General features: G+C 46.8%; 1 protein-coding gene across 16 annotated transcripts in view; it reads right to left on the bottom strand.

Annotated features, from left to right (window-relative positions):
- LOC122405273 (xin actin-binding repeat-containing protein 2) overlaps positions 1–16,966 on the bottom strand; it is a 64,460-nt gene that overhangs the window by 9,784 nt on the left and 37,710 nt on the right. For 5 of the 16 annotated variants that reach the window (XM_043409878.1, XM_043409882.1, XM_043409889.1 and 2 more), the window contains 15 exons: positions 14,172–14,366; positions 13,112–13,222; positions 11,903–11,992; positions 11,578–11,664; positions 10,677–10,775; positions 8,627–8,695; positions 7,790–7,885; positions 7,288–7,525; positions 6,311–6,382; positions 5,194–5,356; positions 4,200–4,309; positions 3,240–3,415; positions 2,508–2,724; positions 1,171–1,292; positions 834–1,010 (listed from right to left, as the gene is read on the bottom strand). In XM_043409878.1, the coding sequence (XP_043265813.1) occupies positions 834–1,010; positions 1,171–1,292; positions 2,508–2,724; positions 3,240–3,415; positions 4,200–4,309; positions 5,194–5,356; positions 6,311–6,382; positions 7,288–7,525; positions 7,790–7,885; positions 8,627–8,695; positions 10,677–10,775; positions 11,578–11,664; positions 11,903–11,992; positions 13,112–13,222; positions 14,172–14,366 (2,022 nt within the window). The remainder of the gene's footprint in view (positions 1–833; positions 1,011–1,170; positions 1,293–2,507; positions 2,725–3,239; positions 3,416–4,199; positions 4,310–5,193; positions 5,357–6,310; positions 6,383–7,287; positions 7,526–7,789; positions 7,886–8,626; positions 8,696–10,676; positions 10,776–11,577; positions 11,665–11,902; positions 11,993–13,111; positions 13,223–14,171; positions 14,367–16,966) is intronic. The other 11 variants (XM_043409883.1, XM_043409884.1, XM_043409895.1 and 8 more) reach the window with 9 other exon arrangements.

The following is a 16,966-nucleotide window of genomic DNA, read 5'->3' as shown; positions in this document are numbered from 1 at the left end:
GATTACAAATCGGTTCTGTGTGTGTATTATTTATCGGAATATTAAATATGTATATAAAGCTCCATAAAACAAATTACGACTGTTTTGATACACGAATATGTATTTAATTTGGAAAATAATAAAAATAGTTTGCATTTCCAAACACTGTGAGACAATGAAACAAAAATCTTTATTATAAAATAAAATAATTGTGATGTGAAGTTACGACAAGAAATAAAATTATCGATTTGTTGGTACTGAACAATTATAGATTCGGGTAGGTGGCGACGTCGTCACTGTCGGCAATGTTGGAAATAACACGCAGTACCCCCACTATAGAAATCCAATTGTTTCTCAAAAAATTGAATCAAACGTCCGGATTACTTTATCATCGTCTACGCGCGAATGATCGAATAACTCACAAAGCACTCGAAAGTTACTTTGGCGTACCGATAGCAATCGCCGGGGAGATTCGGGGCGATAATCAGTCCGCCTCGGGTTTAATCTTCTCAATTCCAACGAGTGGTTCGAGCTTATAATAGCGCTGATGAAACTCGTGGGAGGTACTTTGCTGAATAACTATCGCGTCGAATCAATTTAATGTGGGTCACGCAACGATCCGTGCAACGAAACTTAAATACAAACATCGTCCGTAAATATACTTTAATTAAAATCGTCGATGTCCACGGACCTTTCAAATCTGTGGATGAGTATTAAGAGTAAAGATCCCATGCAACAAACTTATTAAATCGACAAATACACGAACGACACACGGCAAACCGGTTAGTCGGAGGGTTGTTAAGTCGTTAGAACGCACTCGAGGACACTCTTGGCACACGAAAAAGGGTGCGAACCTTGACTTGACCGTCGCGCGGAGGGGTAATACGGAACTTCTTCCGTTCTTTTTGCGGTTCCTTGTACGACTCGAAGAATTTGAATTTGTTCGATATGTCCGAGGTCTCGACTTGTACCTCCTCGGTGGTGTCCGAGCTGCGCACCACATCGTCCGAGACTTGGCGTCCCATGAATGCCTTGTTCGTACAGGTTTCAAACGATTAACGACTCGATTCCACGAATATACCCACCGCCAACGAACCGTAGAATCGAAAAATCGAGCTTATAAAAACCGTCTGTAAGAATTCTGCGGACTCGTTCCTTACGGGCTACGTTTCGAACAAAGATGAAACTTACGTCTCTCGCGCGTCGCGGCGTCTCCGCTGGCGTCTTGGGGTTCACGGGGGTCACGGGTCGTCCGGTCTTCGCCGCAGAGGCGTCCAGTTCCAAGAACAGCGATCTAGATTTCCTGCTGATTCCTGCGAACCGACGAATCAGTTATCACTCGTCGCGAACGAGAGTAGAAACGCGTATGAATGGCCCGACGTACGCGCTGCTACATGCAAATCCGTTTCTTAGAAGCTACAATTTCTATTCCAGGATCCTCAACATACGTTTCGTAACAGCCGTTTCAGCGATCGGTTAATTTCGTACACTTGGCACAAAGTTGCGCGTCTCGAGAAGCGGACGCGACTGCTCGAGAGAGAACACGTTTACACGCTACAATGTCCATCTTCGTGACTCGAATACATTCTTCCTGTACGGCTAGACAAATTGGAAATTTCTGAGGATGGGAAACGCTGGTCCAATCTCTACGCTTCAAGATATCTTCGTGGACTTTGGTTCTAAGCTTACATTTTTGTTGCAATCCTCTTTTAGGTGGAAGTTTAAAACATATGCGAAATCATTTGAATCGTCATCATTTTGGAATTATTTTAATTATGTGCTCTACGCTTGTGAAAAGTCCAAACTTTACGAGTTCCTTTCTAACCATATACAGGGTGTTCAGTCACCTTTGAAAAGTATTTGAATAGGAGATTTTAGAGGCCAAAATAAAACAAAAATCAAGAATACCAATTTGTTGATTGGGGCGAAATTAAAAAATTTCAAATCGTTCTGGAAAAATTATTTTCGGTTGCGGGGGTCAATTACAATCATTTTTGGTGAATAGACATACCTCCGAAATCCTACGCACTTTCAAGAAAAAAATTCGTGTAGATGTACAAATTTTATTAACAATTTTTTTAATAACTTTTTAACGAAGCTTCGATCAACAAATTGGTATTCTTGATTTTCGTCTTACTTTGGCCTCTAGAGGGGTGGCCGAATACCCTGTATAGGTGACACGATTTTTCATGGAAGGAACTAAAAAATTCAAGAGATTGGATGCTAAAGAAAATAAATCTAGGACTGCTGGAATTTGAAGGAAGTTCCATGAGAAATTGTGGCCAGTTTCCAATAGTCTAGGAGCAGAGTTTCGATCTCATGGCTAATTCGAGGAGTGTGGTCCGGCGGAGAAATTGTTAAAAAATGAGAAAAGAGAAACGACACGGTCGAGAGCGCTGCCACGGGGGGTTGACGAGCCCCGTACATTGTAGCAGATTCAGCGATCGCTGAATGATCTCGTCTCGAGTTGAATCCGCGCGGCTAATCAGATCTAACGGTTTCTAAATATACACGACCGGCGAACGCACCTGCTGCGATCACTTCCTCGTCTGCCTTCTCCGGTTTCGGTTTACCGTCCGTCTCGTCGTCGGAGGCGGCGATGGGCTCGCCCCTTTCGAATCGTTCTTTGATGGAGCGAGCGTGGGTGGCTGAGTGCTGGATCTCCTCCGCCGCATTGATCTTCGTCACGCGCTCGCTTCCGGCTACCGCCTGCTGGTACATTTCCTTCATTTTACCCTGTTTGCCCTGCGACAGAAACCCATATCCGGTGAGCGGAACCCACTTTCCCGCGCGTTCCATCGAAATCCGTCGTCTTCGCCCGCGAGGATCCTCGAATCGAGAATATCGAGCGCTGGTAATGCTTAATCGACCCTGAGCTGTTGCAGATCCGGCACGAAACGTATTAATAACGCTCACCTGGAGCAACTATGTTACTTCATATTAAGAAGAAAATTGTTACGCGGCACGATTCGCGTCGTTCCACAAATCGTTTCGCCGTGCACGCGTAACGCGCGTTCTTGAGAGAACGTGCGCCACATTTTCTTTCCGCGGAAACTTTTTCCGCGTCTACGTCTAATGGGCACGATGTCATTACCCCGGACTACTTCGCGAGCGATTTAGTCGTTCTACGAATTAACCGGAACCGGTGGTCTTTTCTTCTCGCGCGCGCGCGCGCGCTCGCGTCATCGGGTTCTGTGCCCCGCGACGCATCGGTCCGCTCGGATCGGCGCCGGTTCAACGAGCCCGAGAAGGAACGTTACCATGAACAGCCGCGAACGAATCCCGGCGATCTCCTCTTTCCTGGCCTCGCGTTGCACCTCGCGTCTCCCCTGCTGGCTGGTCGACTCCCAGCGGTTCTTTATGTCGTCCATTTTGGTGAAGCTTATGGGACGCTCGCGGGTCGAGCGTTTCGCCTTCACGATCTCGCTGTCCACCTCTGCAACAAAACGCGGGGGAGGTACGATTTAGACTCGAACAACTGTTCTGCGAGGAGAAGAAAAGTTTGCCTGTTACTCGAACGAAAGAAGCTTCTTTCAATTTTACGAGGAGGGTAAAATATATTTTGGGGTCAGTTTATAACAGAATATTATATCGAAGAGTATAATTAAAAAAAAAAAGATTCTTCGACCAGGGATTCGAACCCACGACCACGGTGTTACGAAGCAAAGTTCGTTTTCGACAGATATAGTCATGTTTTATCAAATGAAACCCGGTAATAGCTTTAACTGTAAGTTGTTTACCTCCAAAACCGATTATTGTTAACGACCTCTCCTTAACTCGAACAATAATTTTAAAAACAAGGAAAGTCTTGGAAAGAAAATGAATCGTTGCGCATTTTTATCAAAAGGAAGAGAGCCGTGGGGGGATTTAAATACCCCGATAGGAACGTTCGAAGAGTCGAAACGTTCCCCGGTTGGCTCGCGTTAATTATCATGCGCGCAACGTAGCCGTATTCAACGTATCTTTATTCCATCGGGTAAAAGAAAAGTAATTGTACGAGGACGTTTTATCCCACACTCCCTTTGCGCCAGGCAGTCAAACTTTTCAATACTCCCGGTTCCATCGAGTGGGAGGAGGTCGCAAAAAGAGCTACTTCTCTCAAGGAAGTGCTCCAGCCGTCGTTCGAACAAAAGGAATACAAAAGGGGGAAAAGAGGAGAATACTCGAAACATCAACAGCACCGGATTCCGATTTGAATTAAATGTTTCTCTGTTCCTCACCCTCCGACTCCTCGATTTCCTCCTCCTCCTCGCTCTCGCTCGACTCCTCGTAAGGGATTCCATTCAGCGACTCGTCCGCCACTCCGATATCCATGCCTTTGGCCTGGAATCTGGACAGAAAGACGCGCAATGTAGTCGTAAACATTCGTACGAATATCTACGGTCAACGCGGGGTAACACAACGGCGGTCGCGTCGATGCTTTCTCGCGTTATGATCGAAACAACGTCGCGCAAAGAAAACCGCTGATCGCGTTCGAACGCCGCGTCGCGCGTACTCTCGCAATCGCTGCAACGATTCTACCGCTCCGGCGAGTTCATTTTTCACTCCACTGTTCTATATTAGCCAGCCTTGCCTTGCACATTTTCGAGTGACACGGCAACTTCTGTCGGCGGCATTTGATCGCGTTACTTCACCATCTTCTGCCTTTAATGCGTTTCGTTTGCCTCGCTGTACGGGATGGAATGCGATTTACGGTATAAGAAGCACGTATTATTACGATGTTACGACGTTCAGCGATGGATTCGAACCATCCGCGAAAAACAAAATTCTTTCTCTGTTTTCTAACTGCTGTACAGTTAAAATCGCCTGTATTTATTGGAAAGATCCCCCCCAGTTCGAAGGGGTAGAAACGTTTAACTTACGAATCATCAGACAACGTTACGAGAGCTTAATGTAGCATTTGCAAGTAAATTATTTACGTTTTGTGTCGCGATAAACTATAGCGCTTGTCTTCTTGGCCCTTTTACGGCATAAGAAAGGATCGGCGACGCGGCGATCGACGCTACCGAGAAAAGCGTCGGCCTAAAGCCAACACAGAGTCCTCGTTGTGTCCAATTCGTGGAAACGAATCTGTGTCACGGCTGAGAACCATCTCCTCGATCCGAGCAACGACGTGTCTGTACATGGTCGCGAAAGATCGAGGAGAGAGTGAGGCCAGTACCGATTCGATCGCGATCAGGTGACGCGAGACCGTCCGAAACGCAGATTACTCACTTGGCGAGTTTGCTGAGGATGCTGGGTGACCTCTTCACCGCGATCTGCGACGGCGACCTTTCGATCTCGTTCGCCTCCGCGCCAGCCTTTTCGAATACTTGGAACCGGGACTTCACGTTCAGGCTCGACAGTTCTGCGAGACCCAGGTCCGGTTTGTCGGAGGCTGCAACGAACATCGGAGAACGTTTTCGTTGGATAGAATTCAGGACTTTTTGCGTAAACTCGCAACAAACACACACAACGGCAGGCAACGCGACCAGATTCCACTTTCGTCGATCTTCGACAAAGTTAATCGGGGGGCCAGTCAGGCTTAATTTTTATTCCTTCCACAACAGAATCTTTATCTTTACTTTCCAAAATTCTCTGGCTCATAACAAATTTTTTTCGCGACTAGTTTTACAATTTGTTTCGAAGGGAGAAGCCTCCCCCTTTCTGATGCACGATTTTTCTGTTCACGTGGAAACACGATATGAAAAACGCTCGTCCCCTTTGAAAACGGAGCGGTTGAATTTTAGGCGATCCTGCGCGAGCTTTTTCAAAGGTCCTGTCGAGTTTTGGTGCTCGTGCTGGCATTACAACCCTGCATCTACGATTTCTCCCCGATCGATCGTCCAAACTGGTCCCGTCGGTTTTAAATTGGACGGTGACGTTCGGAGCGATCAATACCGAACAATCTGCGAATAGCATCGCGGTTCCAGACTGCATCCTAGATTCGAGCGGAAAATATTGGCCGTTCAAGGTCGCTTCCCTCACCGCGAGCCATGTCAACCACGACCCTCTACTCCCGTGCCCAGCGGCAGTTCGCCTTCCTATTTAAGAGACAGGAAACCCCCTGCTCGGTCTTTCTGTCTTTCGAATACCGTGGGGCGAAGCGTAATCTCGGTTGCAACTGGGTAAACTGCGTGTTAATGGCAATTCATGCGGTTACGAATACCACGAGACACGTTGCAATCTTCGTACGATTGATCGAAGAAACGAATCGAACGAGTTTCGAGGTTAAAAATCAAAAGGGCGTGAATGGTATTAGAGGCGTAGTTAGCAAACTGTTAGAAAACGGTTAGAAGCCACTCTCGAGCGACGGTTTTACCAAAACTTTTCACACTCTGTCAGACTTTACCTCTGACCACATCGGGCGGCAGCTCTTTCGGCTCGTTCTCCCTAATGATCAGCTCCGGCTTTCGAGGTCGCACTACGGAGTTCAGAAGACGTCTCTTTGTCGCATTAACGATCTCTCTGCTGATTCGCGTGTAATTACAGAGGGGAAGGGGAAGGGGCCAGAGGGGCAGTAATTTCAGCGACTACAACAAAAGGGGTCCGACGCGGAATATACGAGCGTTTATTTCACCCGCTCGTCCGACACGGCAATCGGATTTCCTTCGACGAGGGTCCCCGTCCTTCGATTCTTCCCTCCGCTACGCACGCTGGACCAGAAACTCGAGAAACCATCCATCGTTCTTTACAACTAATTTCAGGACTTTGGTACATGTGATGGGCTTGTCTCTATTTTTGTTTTGTAATTTAAATATGAAAGTAAATAAGTATATTTTAATAATCTTCTGCACGTTTATTGGGGCGTGTTTTATTTTTTGCAAAAGTATTTAAATCGATTTCTATTGTATACCATCGTTGATCCAGGCGACAAAAGACGACGACCTTTGTTTCTTTTTTTTCCTCAGACTACCGTGCCCGGTGTATAAAGTATGTTTCGATGAAGGTATGCACAGGCAATGTCCGCGAAATCCAGCGTTAAAAACGAAAGTGGTCTCGGAGGCTGGTTAATGTTTAAAGTCCCGGTGGAACGGGAGGATTAAGACACGTTCCCGACCTTACTTGCGCAGGAGCGATCTCGCGCGACGGTTGTTTACGTCCGCGCGGCTGATTCAAAGCCGTGAACGAGGGGAAAAGGATAAAAAGGAGCGGGCGTTTCGGTGGAAACGGCGGATCCGCGTTTCGAATCGCGTACTCCCGTGGCGGCGGATATCAAAGCGACCGGAAAGATTCGCAGATTAGACCCGGAGGCTGGTTATTTTAAGGCGAGTTCCGCCTACGTACGCCGCGAGATCGTAGCCCGCGCGCACCGTGTGATCGACTTACCAGGCTGGTCGGACTCTTCAACCGGTTTCGGTTGGAAGAGCTCCTTGAAGTGTGGCTTACAGTAAAGCGTGCTCTCGTGGCTCTCGTAATTGTCGACGTTAAGCTGCTTGCTACACTGGACGCACCGGAAGCAATTCTTGTGCCAGACCAGACCCTCGGCCTTTGTCTGTTCCATTTGGAAGACGACCTTGCCGCAACTCCGGCAGTTTGGATTCGTATCGCCATTCTGTGCCACCTGCTGTCAAATTCGATTATTCCTTTCTTCCCTTCTCCACGCCATCGTCCGACTATACTAAATTTACTCGAAAGAGGAATCGTTCCTTCAGCCGCGTTCACGAGAACCCTAAAAACAGGCGATTTTACGATCTTCGAGACTTCGAAACGAGCCTTGAAATATACTTGAAAATTTAAAAAATTCAGCTTGAAACTGAGAGGCAGTTTGCAGGTTCTCCGCGGCTGAAGGGTTCTTAGCCAATTTCTAAGTATCTCGAGGAGCGCTTACGGCGTTCAGCTGCTGTTGAACTTTGCCCGCGTCGATCGAGCGCACGTGGAGGACCGTCTTCTTGCTCAGAGCGTCGAATTTATTGAAGCTCGACTTCTGTAAACACAAACGGCAAAGGCGTCAAGCGGGAAAAGCTCGAGAAAATCCGGGGAGGCTTCTAGTCGTCGGGGGGAGAAAAACGCGGTGGATTCGCGGTGTTTCGATCTAGCCTCAAGCTTGTTCAGCGTGAGCGTAAAAGCGTGTCCCTTTGCATCGAGGGTAAACAAGATAAATATTGCGTTTCTTCTTAAACGTCTGCACGACGACGCGGACGTCCGTGTTGGATCGCGGGTCGGTGGGGCTAACAAAAGGCTATCTCGTGCGAGAATTGGGTGCACAAAGATTCCCAAAAACAGAACAGAAGAGGGAAACGGCGTGGCCTGAAAACTTCTCCAAACGGTCACTCGTATGTTTCTCGAAAAATTCTGAAACTTTGGGGACATACAAATATTTGCAATTCGATTAAAAAGCAATATACATCTGCAAAAAAAACTGGTCTTTCCACTCCCCCAAAGTTTCAATCATTTTTTAAATTTCTATACTTATGAACGACAGCGTAAGTTCGAACGAATCGAGACCATGGATCTCGACTTGGTTTCGCGTGTTAGTATCGATACCAAAAGAAGAAATCGAATGCAATCGTGTATTAGCGTATTACGGAAGCGGTTTTCGGGAACGAACAGATGCAAAGGTTGCAAGGCGAAAGCGACCAAGGTAGAATAAAGCTGAGCAGATATAGAAAGCTCGGTTAGGAATCGACCGTATCGTGGTTATCTCTTCCAGGGGGGTGGGGCTTACCTCGAACCTCGGCCGATCCGTGTCCTTACCCTCGCTCGTTAAGTTTGCCAAACTACAGTAGGAAGCCCTCTGTCCCGAGGAGGTCGGTATCGTAATTTTCGGTTAATGTTTCATGCACGGCCGGGGAGGGCACACCAAACAAAAAAGAAAGAAACAGCACGGGCTGTGGGTTAGTGTCGCGAGCGAAATGTATTCCGAAGCGTTTTGCACCTTCGTTCTCGTGTGTCGGAGGATCCAGAGGTCGGCGAGTTGCGAAATTCGCCTCGGATCGACGCCCGTTTCTCTTTCGCGAATTTCTAGACGCCGCTCGAGCTGAAAATTACTCGATCCGGCCGCGAAACGTCTTGGTTTCGTTCGTGTTTCCAACGAATTAACTCGTTATCTAACGTTACAGCCCCATGCGCCACTCTCTGCGCCAGTGTTTTTCAAAATGACTAGATTCGATATTAAAATATCTACATTGATGGACTAATTGTTTGCAGGCAGATTTTATTGTTACTTGCACTTTTATCTCGAGGCACTACGTATCTGTATCTTTTCACTTTTGAAACGTATCTCTTGAGTAATTTGCAACACGATGGGCTAATAAATTTTGTAAATTTTTTTGGACATCAATTTTCCGTTTTCTTAGGAGTTCCAATGATTTGAAAGGCGCTGTGACCTCGCGACCCGACTCGAGAGCCTCGAGCCAAATAGGTCGCGTCGGGCACCGGGCGTTAATTCGAAAGAATTTCGCGACGACGAAAGGGTCGTTAATAAAGAAATCGCGCCGACGCAATGGCATCAGCCCGGGGATACACCGACACTTGCCAATTGTCCCGATACGAATCTCGCCAACCGCTGCATCGCCCCGCGGAGAGAGAAGAAGAAAAGAGGACGAAGGAGTTAGAACGAGATGGGAGAACATTCGGAGACAGCTGGAATATCGTTTCCCGCGGCCGAGCTTTTCGCTCGAAACGGGCACCCGTTCGTTTTGGGCGCGATCCAGACGACCGTTCCTCGATCGCGAATCGGAATTCAAAGGTTCGTCGACGCGCGATCGAACGAGAAACCGATTCCGCCGACGATTCACCGCGGCCGAGAAATTATGTCACACGACGCGAAATCCGTAACCGGATAACCGATAAACGACGGATACGCGGCGAAAAAACTCGCAAGACCTCGATTCTTAGTCGTCACCGGCTACAAAGTGGGGCAAATGAGCAGTAGGTTATTATCAAAGCCGGCCCTCCCTTAAATGGAGAGACAGCATTCATGGCGTGACGGCGACCGACTCAAGAGCAAAACGCGCCTCTCGAACGAGCGTACTCGAGCGGATCGCTCACGTGCACGCTCGGGGATTCGCGTCGGAATCGATCCTTTGCCGTCCAATCTTTGCCTTGGCTGTTATCGTTTCGAAATCGAGTCGAATCTCGGGCAAAAAGTGCCTCGGAACCGAGAAAGAAGCCGTCTCAACTTTACGAGGATATTCAAGGTATGAACAATTACTCCTACTCGTATTCGTATACTATAATGGTGATTATAAATGGGGGAAAAAATTGTTTCTTCAAGTTTATGTAAATTAGAATAGAAACTTGTCAATGGTGGTACCTTGTTGGATATACTTGACTTTCGTTCGGTCATCGAAGAGCAGCTGTATTGGAGTGCAGTACAGGATGAGGATTACCGCTCGAGAAAAAAAAGCCGTATTAATAAGTATTATTTTTCAATTGGACATTACTACTTACTCCTATTAATATTTAAAAACAAAAAAAAACAACAGTGTAATAAACAAGATTTGATAAAAATAAATCGAAATAATTCCACTATACTATAGCGTACGAATAACAGTGGGAGGAGTAACTGTTCAAGTCGACACCTTGAAGAAATCCCCATAAGTGATGGAGGAATGAGTCAATATCTACTATGCAAGCGAATAATATCAAATTTGGATCTATTGATCTCGCGTTTGGACGGACGCACGTCGCCTGGATCGTGTTCCGGTGGATCTGTCGCTAATGGATCCTAGCCGTCTCCGATGTTACCCAACAGGTTCACGAAAGGTACTTACGAGGGCCTTGACCGACACCCCGGTGAAGACGAGCGCGTCTTTGGTGAACTTGGAGTAACCCTTCTCGCATAATCGCAGATCACCCAGCGACCTTGCTTTCTATGATCGTCGGGAGCGTCAACGGGAACTCAGATTAGCGGTAAGTTGCGGACAGTTACGCGGAGTGGCGAGCTTTGTGAAATCTTCCCCCGTCGATACAGATTTCCCGCGATAACTCGAGGAGAAAATCGGTCGTGAATAGACACCCCCGTGAACGTCAACGATCGAATCCCCGGGCGAAGGGCACAAAGCTCGTACTCGTCGCGCGATTAGTATGCTGTTACGATAATCAGGAATTAAATTATTTGTCCGCCGTCCGGTTAATCCTATCGCCAACACAACGCGAAGCGAACGAAGGAACCACCGTGGTCGGAGCTCATGCAATAATAACTGTTAATAGGACTGTCATTCCTGTCGTACACGGCACATCGGATGCTGAGCAATATGCTACGAACGAACACCAATTACGTTCGAGGCTGTCCCGAACGAATTGAATCGATTCAACGACGACTGTTTAAATCGAAACGTCCGAGAGACGCTGGTTACGGGCGTTAATAAAAATCTAAACGATTCTCGGGTCTGTTATTCAGCGGACTTGCTCTCGAACTAAAAATAATAATAAAAAATCGACGGTTTTTACCGGCTCTCGTGCTCGTTAACTGCTCGTTTCTCGAAATCCCGAATCATCTTTTCGAATTAGCGACACCGGTCGTCGCGCTCGTTCGTTCCGTTAGGAGACGCGGACGAACCAAACGAGACCATTCGAGAAAGAGCAAAGCCACGCTAATCGATCAGGCTACGAAACTAACGATCGAGAAACCCGTGTGGCGCGATACGAACGATGATGACGTGATATACAAACCTCCTCGGTCTCCATCGTGTGATTGGCTTTCCCGTACGCCGTCTGATCGCCGTCGCTCATGCTCGAGATGTCGCCAAAGCTACGACACTGTTAGTGACAACAAAATACAACTGACAAAAGTGTATCGACAGCCATCGAAGCGGTTTTGTCTCGTCAGCCGGGGCGTATCGAGCGCCTCTCGCCAATAAAAAATAAAAAGAAAAATGTTTATATCCAGTAAAAGAAAAAAAAAAAAAACTTAAGCGTATCGTACGACGCGATACACGTCGATGCACGACGGAAGTGGTAAGCGAAGAATCATTGAATTCTTGTTTGCGTTACTTACCAACTGCTTGATCGACACGCCGGTTGCAATCTTTTCCTTCATAGATCGATCCTGCTCGTGTCGAGTCGCCTCCGATACATATGTCTGTGTCTGCATGCACAAAATACAACGCACAAAGCTAATCACATGCGAATGGGACATACGGATGTGTCACAAATTCTACTTGCGTTCTTTCGTCGAACGTGGTCAACGTCTACGATCGTAGCTGGGTGAGTCTCGATCGCGACCATTCGGGATAAACGATTCGACGTTGCACGTTTGGCGGTTCGTTCGAGCAAACATTCAAACTTTCTCCTATTCGGAATTAATAACCCTTGGATATGTTATGGTAATGTAACAAAAATGGGAACGAATTGCGAGTGAGCGTTGTTTAAATACGTATACCGGTATGTATAGGTGACTTTATTACAACGTAAGTTATGTTACACAAAATGGCCACGATTGGTGAGGGGTTAAATCTAATCAGAAGTCGATTCGACCAACGACCAAACGTACAATTTATACAAGACCCATTTTTATCCATAAACGAATCATCTTCCAAGATAAGATGCAAATGAAAGTAGCTCTGATCTCTAAGAAACTGCAAATTGAAAGACGAGATTGTTTCTAAATAAATATGGGTACAGAGACATCGATTACGCATGCAATTGCGAATAAAATGTAACGAGGGTTAGTGAGTACTCTAAATGCAGTCTCTAATAGAAGGGTCGATCGCGAATACGTACTCGGGAGGCAAAGGGAGGGACATTGAACGAGCGTTTTAGTATGTACACGATGGTTTGAAAAGATATCTGAGCGGTTTCTCGTTGTACCCTCGTAAGTTCGATCTCTATCGATCGTCGAGGAAATCGCGATCGTTTCGGTGTGAACCGCGCTTTCTCGCCCCGACGATTAAACGAGCAACGTAAGAGAAAATAAAAATACAAACGAATTCCTCGCACGCGACTTCGGATTCCTCGGTCGGTTGCGCGAGAGAACGCAAACGGGACACGCGAGGCCGCTTCGACGTCGCGACGTCCTAACGAAGAACGACGCGAATCGAATTCGATCATGGACAATTTGCGCCTGGGTTCCCGTACGAGCGAAAATTGCAGCCACTTTGCGCGTCTCGCGTGGAAATCTCTTTGGCGTCGCGAGAAACACTTGGTTCTACCTCGGCCGTCTTCGTTCCCGGGACCGATTCGCTCCTCTTCGGAGATTCGAACTTACCAGAGACTTGACGTTCACGTTCGACAGATCGTCCTCGTTCGAGAAATCGTGCGTTTCCGGATGCATTTGCCGGGAACCGGTGTGCATGCTCGGCTCTCGCAAGTTAGAGTTCTAGCAAAACAGAGAAACACGCGCACACTGTACATGCGACCGATTGCGTTGCGTTCAACGGTTGTTAAAAAGTTGTTAAAAGATCGTCCGGGGCACGCTGGCGCTCTTCTTTCGGGCATTCCGACCGTTTCGCGAACCGTTTCTGCTGAGATCATCGGCGATCGCCGGCTTCCGGTACCGATTCGTTCCGGTCAACGACTTCCTCGTCGATTCCTGACCACATCTTCGAGGTGAAATTGTTGAAAATTTGTTAATATTGTATTATTTTAGTATTTCTCGAGAGATCCATTTTACTTTGAATATCATGCTCATGAACGATTACCGATGTAAAGGCGTAGACTACGCCTATAACCCTGTACGGAGAGAAACTGAAGGGGTTGGATTACCCGGAAGACTCGTAGGTAAAGGTGGTTCCGGACGATACTTTCCGCGAGGAAAATTCCCAGACGCGTCGGAATGCCCAAAAGTTCCGACTGTTTTGTACGCGCGGTCGATTCCCCGCGAGACGATTACAGGTAAAACGCGTAAAAGTCGGTAGAAATCTCGTTTCGTTTCTGTCGGAGCGTCAATTAAAGTGAAAATCCCGTGGAAACTATCGCGGTGGAATCGACGCTGCATGCAAACAAGGATTCGCGTACGAGCTTCGGATTTTCGTCGTTCGACGATCGTTCGTAATGGCAGTGGATGCTCCGAGTGCTAATTAACACGATATAACGGTTCATGCACACCGTATTTATACCCACGCTGCGTTTCCTGTCTCTCGTAGGGTTCTCGATCTCGATTCGATCGTCTTTGGCGCTCGACATCTGCTGTTCCCGTGTCTCCTCGTCTCTCTTTGATCCGCTCCCACGAAACAACGCGAGTAATCCCGGGTATCCTGGTCGCTCGCGACACGAATCTCTACCCTGTAGAAAATTAACGAACGCGCCACCGACGCTCGTCCACTTACCACGGAAATGTTCTCCTTCTCGAGCTCGCTTTTCTTGCTCTTCTTGGTCTTCTTTGTACGCGGGGTAAGGTTCGGCGAGGCATCGTTCCCGGCAACGCCCTCGATCTTCTTCTTCTTCGTCTTGCTTCCACCCTTCGCGCTCGACGAGGTGACCACCGACGCCGTCGTTGTGATCGTCTCCTCGCGGCTCTCACTCTGCGTTAAAAACAATTAAAAACATGTAGTTTTTATGTCTTCGCTACACCTCAACAATTCCTCCCTAGCAAATCGGTCGAGATACAAAACCCTACTTTTTCTCTTTTTCTTAATGCAACATTTACATTACAATTTTCAACGTTTAACCCCTAGACGTACTATTTGATTCCAAATAATTTTTAACTTTGGCCAGGAAAAAGAATAAGACTCGATGACGAGTAGCCTCATGACTGTGAAACTTGACGTCAAGAACTTGTTTATTTAACGAATAAAGTTCTTCTTAATATAAAGAATTATACATAAAATGTAAGAAGGATGTACAAACACGTCCAGTAAAGACGATTTAAAAGAGATGAACGACTAATCGAAGAAACGAATGTTTTTTATTTAAAGTAAAATTAAAGACCGGGTGACGGTCGTACGATTTTCCTAACAACGTCCCGTGGATTTCCACGGCCCAGGACGGAGATACGCATCCGGAGGGAGGAGCGTCTTCTCGAAAGTTGCGAAAGATCGAAGGTAGAATCGTTAATAGCAGCGATCTCGCGACGTCGAGCCTGGAACGAAGGATTCGACCTCCTTCGGCGCGTTTTTCTCTGGTCGTCGAGCGCGGCTGTCGAATCGTTTTCTTCTTGTACGCGACGATAAGCGGATTTCCCATCGAGGAGCGAACTTTTTCGCGGTCGTTTGTTAAACGAAGGCTGACGAGCGGCCTACTATTTTGCATATCGGGAAGGTGACACTGGAGCGTCCGGTGTAATTGCATAGTCTCTAAAGTAAATCGAAAACAACCTGTGTGTGCCTCGAAAGTGGATCTACGGATCTCGATCGCCCGTTAAAACGAGGTCAAAATGGGGGGGAGTAAAAAAAACATCAATGGAATCGATTCATCGTCGAGCGAAGCCCATTTATGGCCGACTTCTCCGTGTCGCGGCTGTGGGATTGTAAAAATTCCATTCTACGAAGCATAGTTATCGTTTGGTAATTCCGGTCGCGTTCGTCCACGGATTAGGTTAAAGGATGCTTTCGTTCGGAATCGATCGGTCACTTTCCTCGACTAATGCGCGCGCGTGCTGCATCGCGATCAATGAGCACAACTCGTCGAGAAAGAGAGTGAGTGTCGTGCATTCCATTTCCACGCGTTAATAAGGTATTAATGAACGGATAGATACGAATCGTGCCGTCTACCGATCGCCGCGCTTAACGACCGAATCGCGTTTACCGTGAACTCAGCTGCCCAGACCTGCGTTACTCTATTAGATAACAATGCATTTCTGAATCATCGTTGCAAAAAACATCGTACGAAATTGAGTGTTACGAGCGCGAAAGCTTTCATGGAGCACAGAATTTCTTGCTCTACATAATTACATAACGATCGATTGCCAGTCTCTATCGAAACTCGTCCAGTTTAATCCAGATTTATTGAAAGGAACATTAATCCTTTTACTTTTTTATTTATTAGTTTGAGTTACCTCTGTTATTATAAATTCAGATATGCATCGATAAACTGTTACATTTACGTATGCCAGTGTGAACTATATAGCCGATCCCTGAAATAACCCGATTGAATGTCCACTTCCGGTGTCGATCGTTGGGGCACCGCTGTATTTATTCTCCTATCGTCGTCGACGTTCCCGAAACGTTGAATTTCTCAATCGACGGACACTGGAATTTCCTTGTATCTTAATTCTATACGTTTTATCGTTCGTTCGCGATAAAAGCTTCTTTCTCGTGGCTCGTTACGCGTTCCGTCGAAAATTCATAGATAAAGGAGGCTTCGAACAGCGGAAGGATCGTGTAAACGACGCCCGCTGGGTCGACAGATAAGCGACACCATTTTACGAGCTTCCAAAATACAACGGTGATTTTCTCACGGTGATTTTTATCGTCGTCGTTACGCCTAATGCATTTCCGGTTAGGGTATCGTTCACCGCACGTCGATCGCTGGACTAAGAAACTGTTTGACTGATATCTCGAGCGTAGGAAATGGAAACTTCGCTTCGCGATCCACGATGCGCAATAATCTTGACGTTTTCGCTTTAATTGACACGATCGCTGAGGATAGTAATTACCGTTCTGTTAAATATTCATAGACGGAGTCGAGCGTATCGATCTCGCCGCGGGTCGTATTTATACGTCGATCTAAGAGTACACGGGGTTGTACGAAGCCTCTGCAGACGGTGATCCAATTTGTCCAATTACGTCTACATTTTATGTATTCTTAATTGCGAGAAAAACAATAAGCCCTCGAGCAAACGGTAACATGTAATATCTCGATAAACGTTACGGCGATACCGATTTCGATAAGATCTTGCAGCTCCGAGTGGGATTGAGACCACTGACGTTTGACTTACCGCTTGCCTTCAACGTTATAAACGGTGGTGTAATTTGTCCTGAGATTCTAGGACGTTTCAAATTAAATGTACTCTCGCCATCTACAAAGATACGCACTCTCCTCGAACGGAAAGCTCATCGAACACTTTACAGCGATCGATTCTTTTAGCTCCGTATCCGCCTTTGGAATTTCATTTATCTCGTCAAACTTCACCCAATGGTCTGTTCTATTTGTACCCGTAAATAAGTAAATAAATAATAACGAT

The sequence above is a fragment of the Colletes gigas genome, unplaced genomic scaffold (genome assembly GCF_013123115.1).
Source record: "Colletes gigas isolate AHSC1104 unplaced genomic scaffold, ASM1312311v1 Colletes_gigas_Sc00004, whole genome shotgun sequence".
Classification (NCBI taxonomy): Eukaryota; Metazoa; Arthropoda; class Insecta; order Hymenoptera; family Colletidae; genus Colletes; species Colletes gigas.
This window is presented reverse-complemented; position numbering and strand designations above follow the sequence as displayed.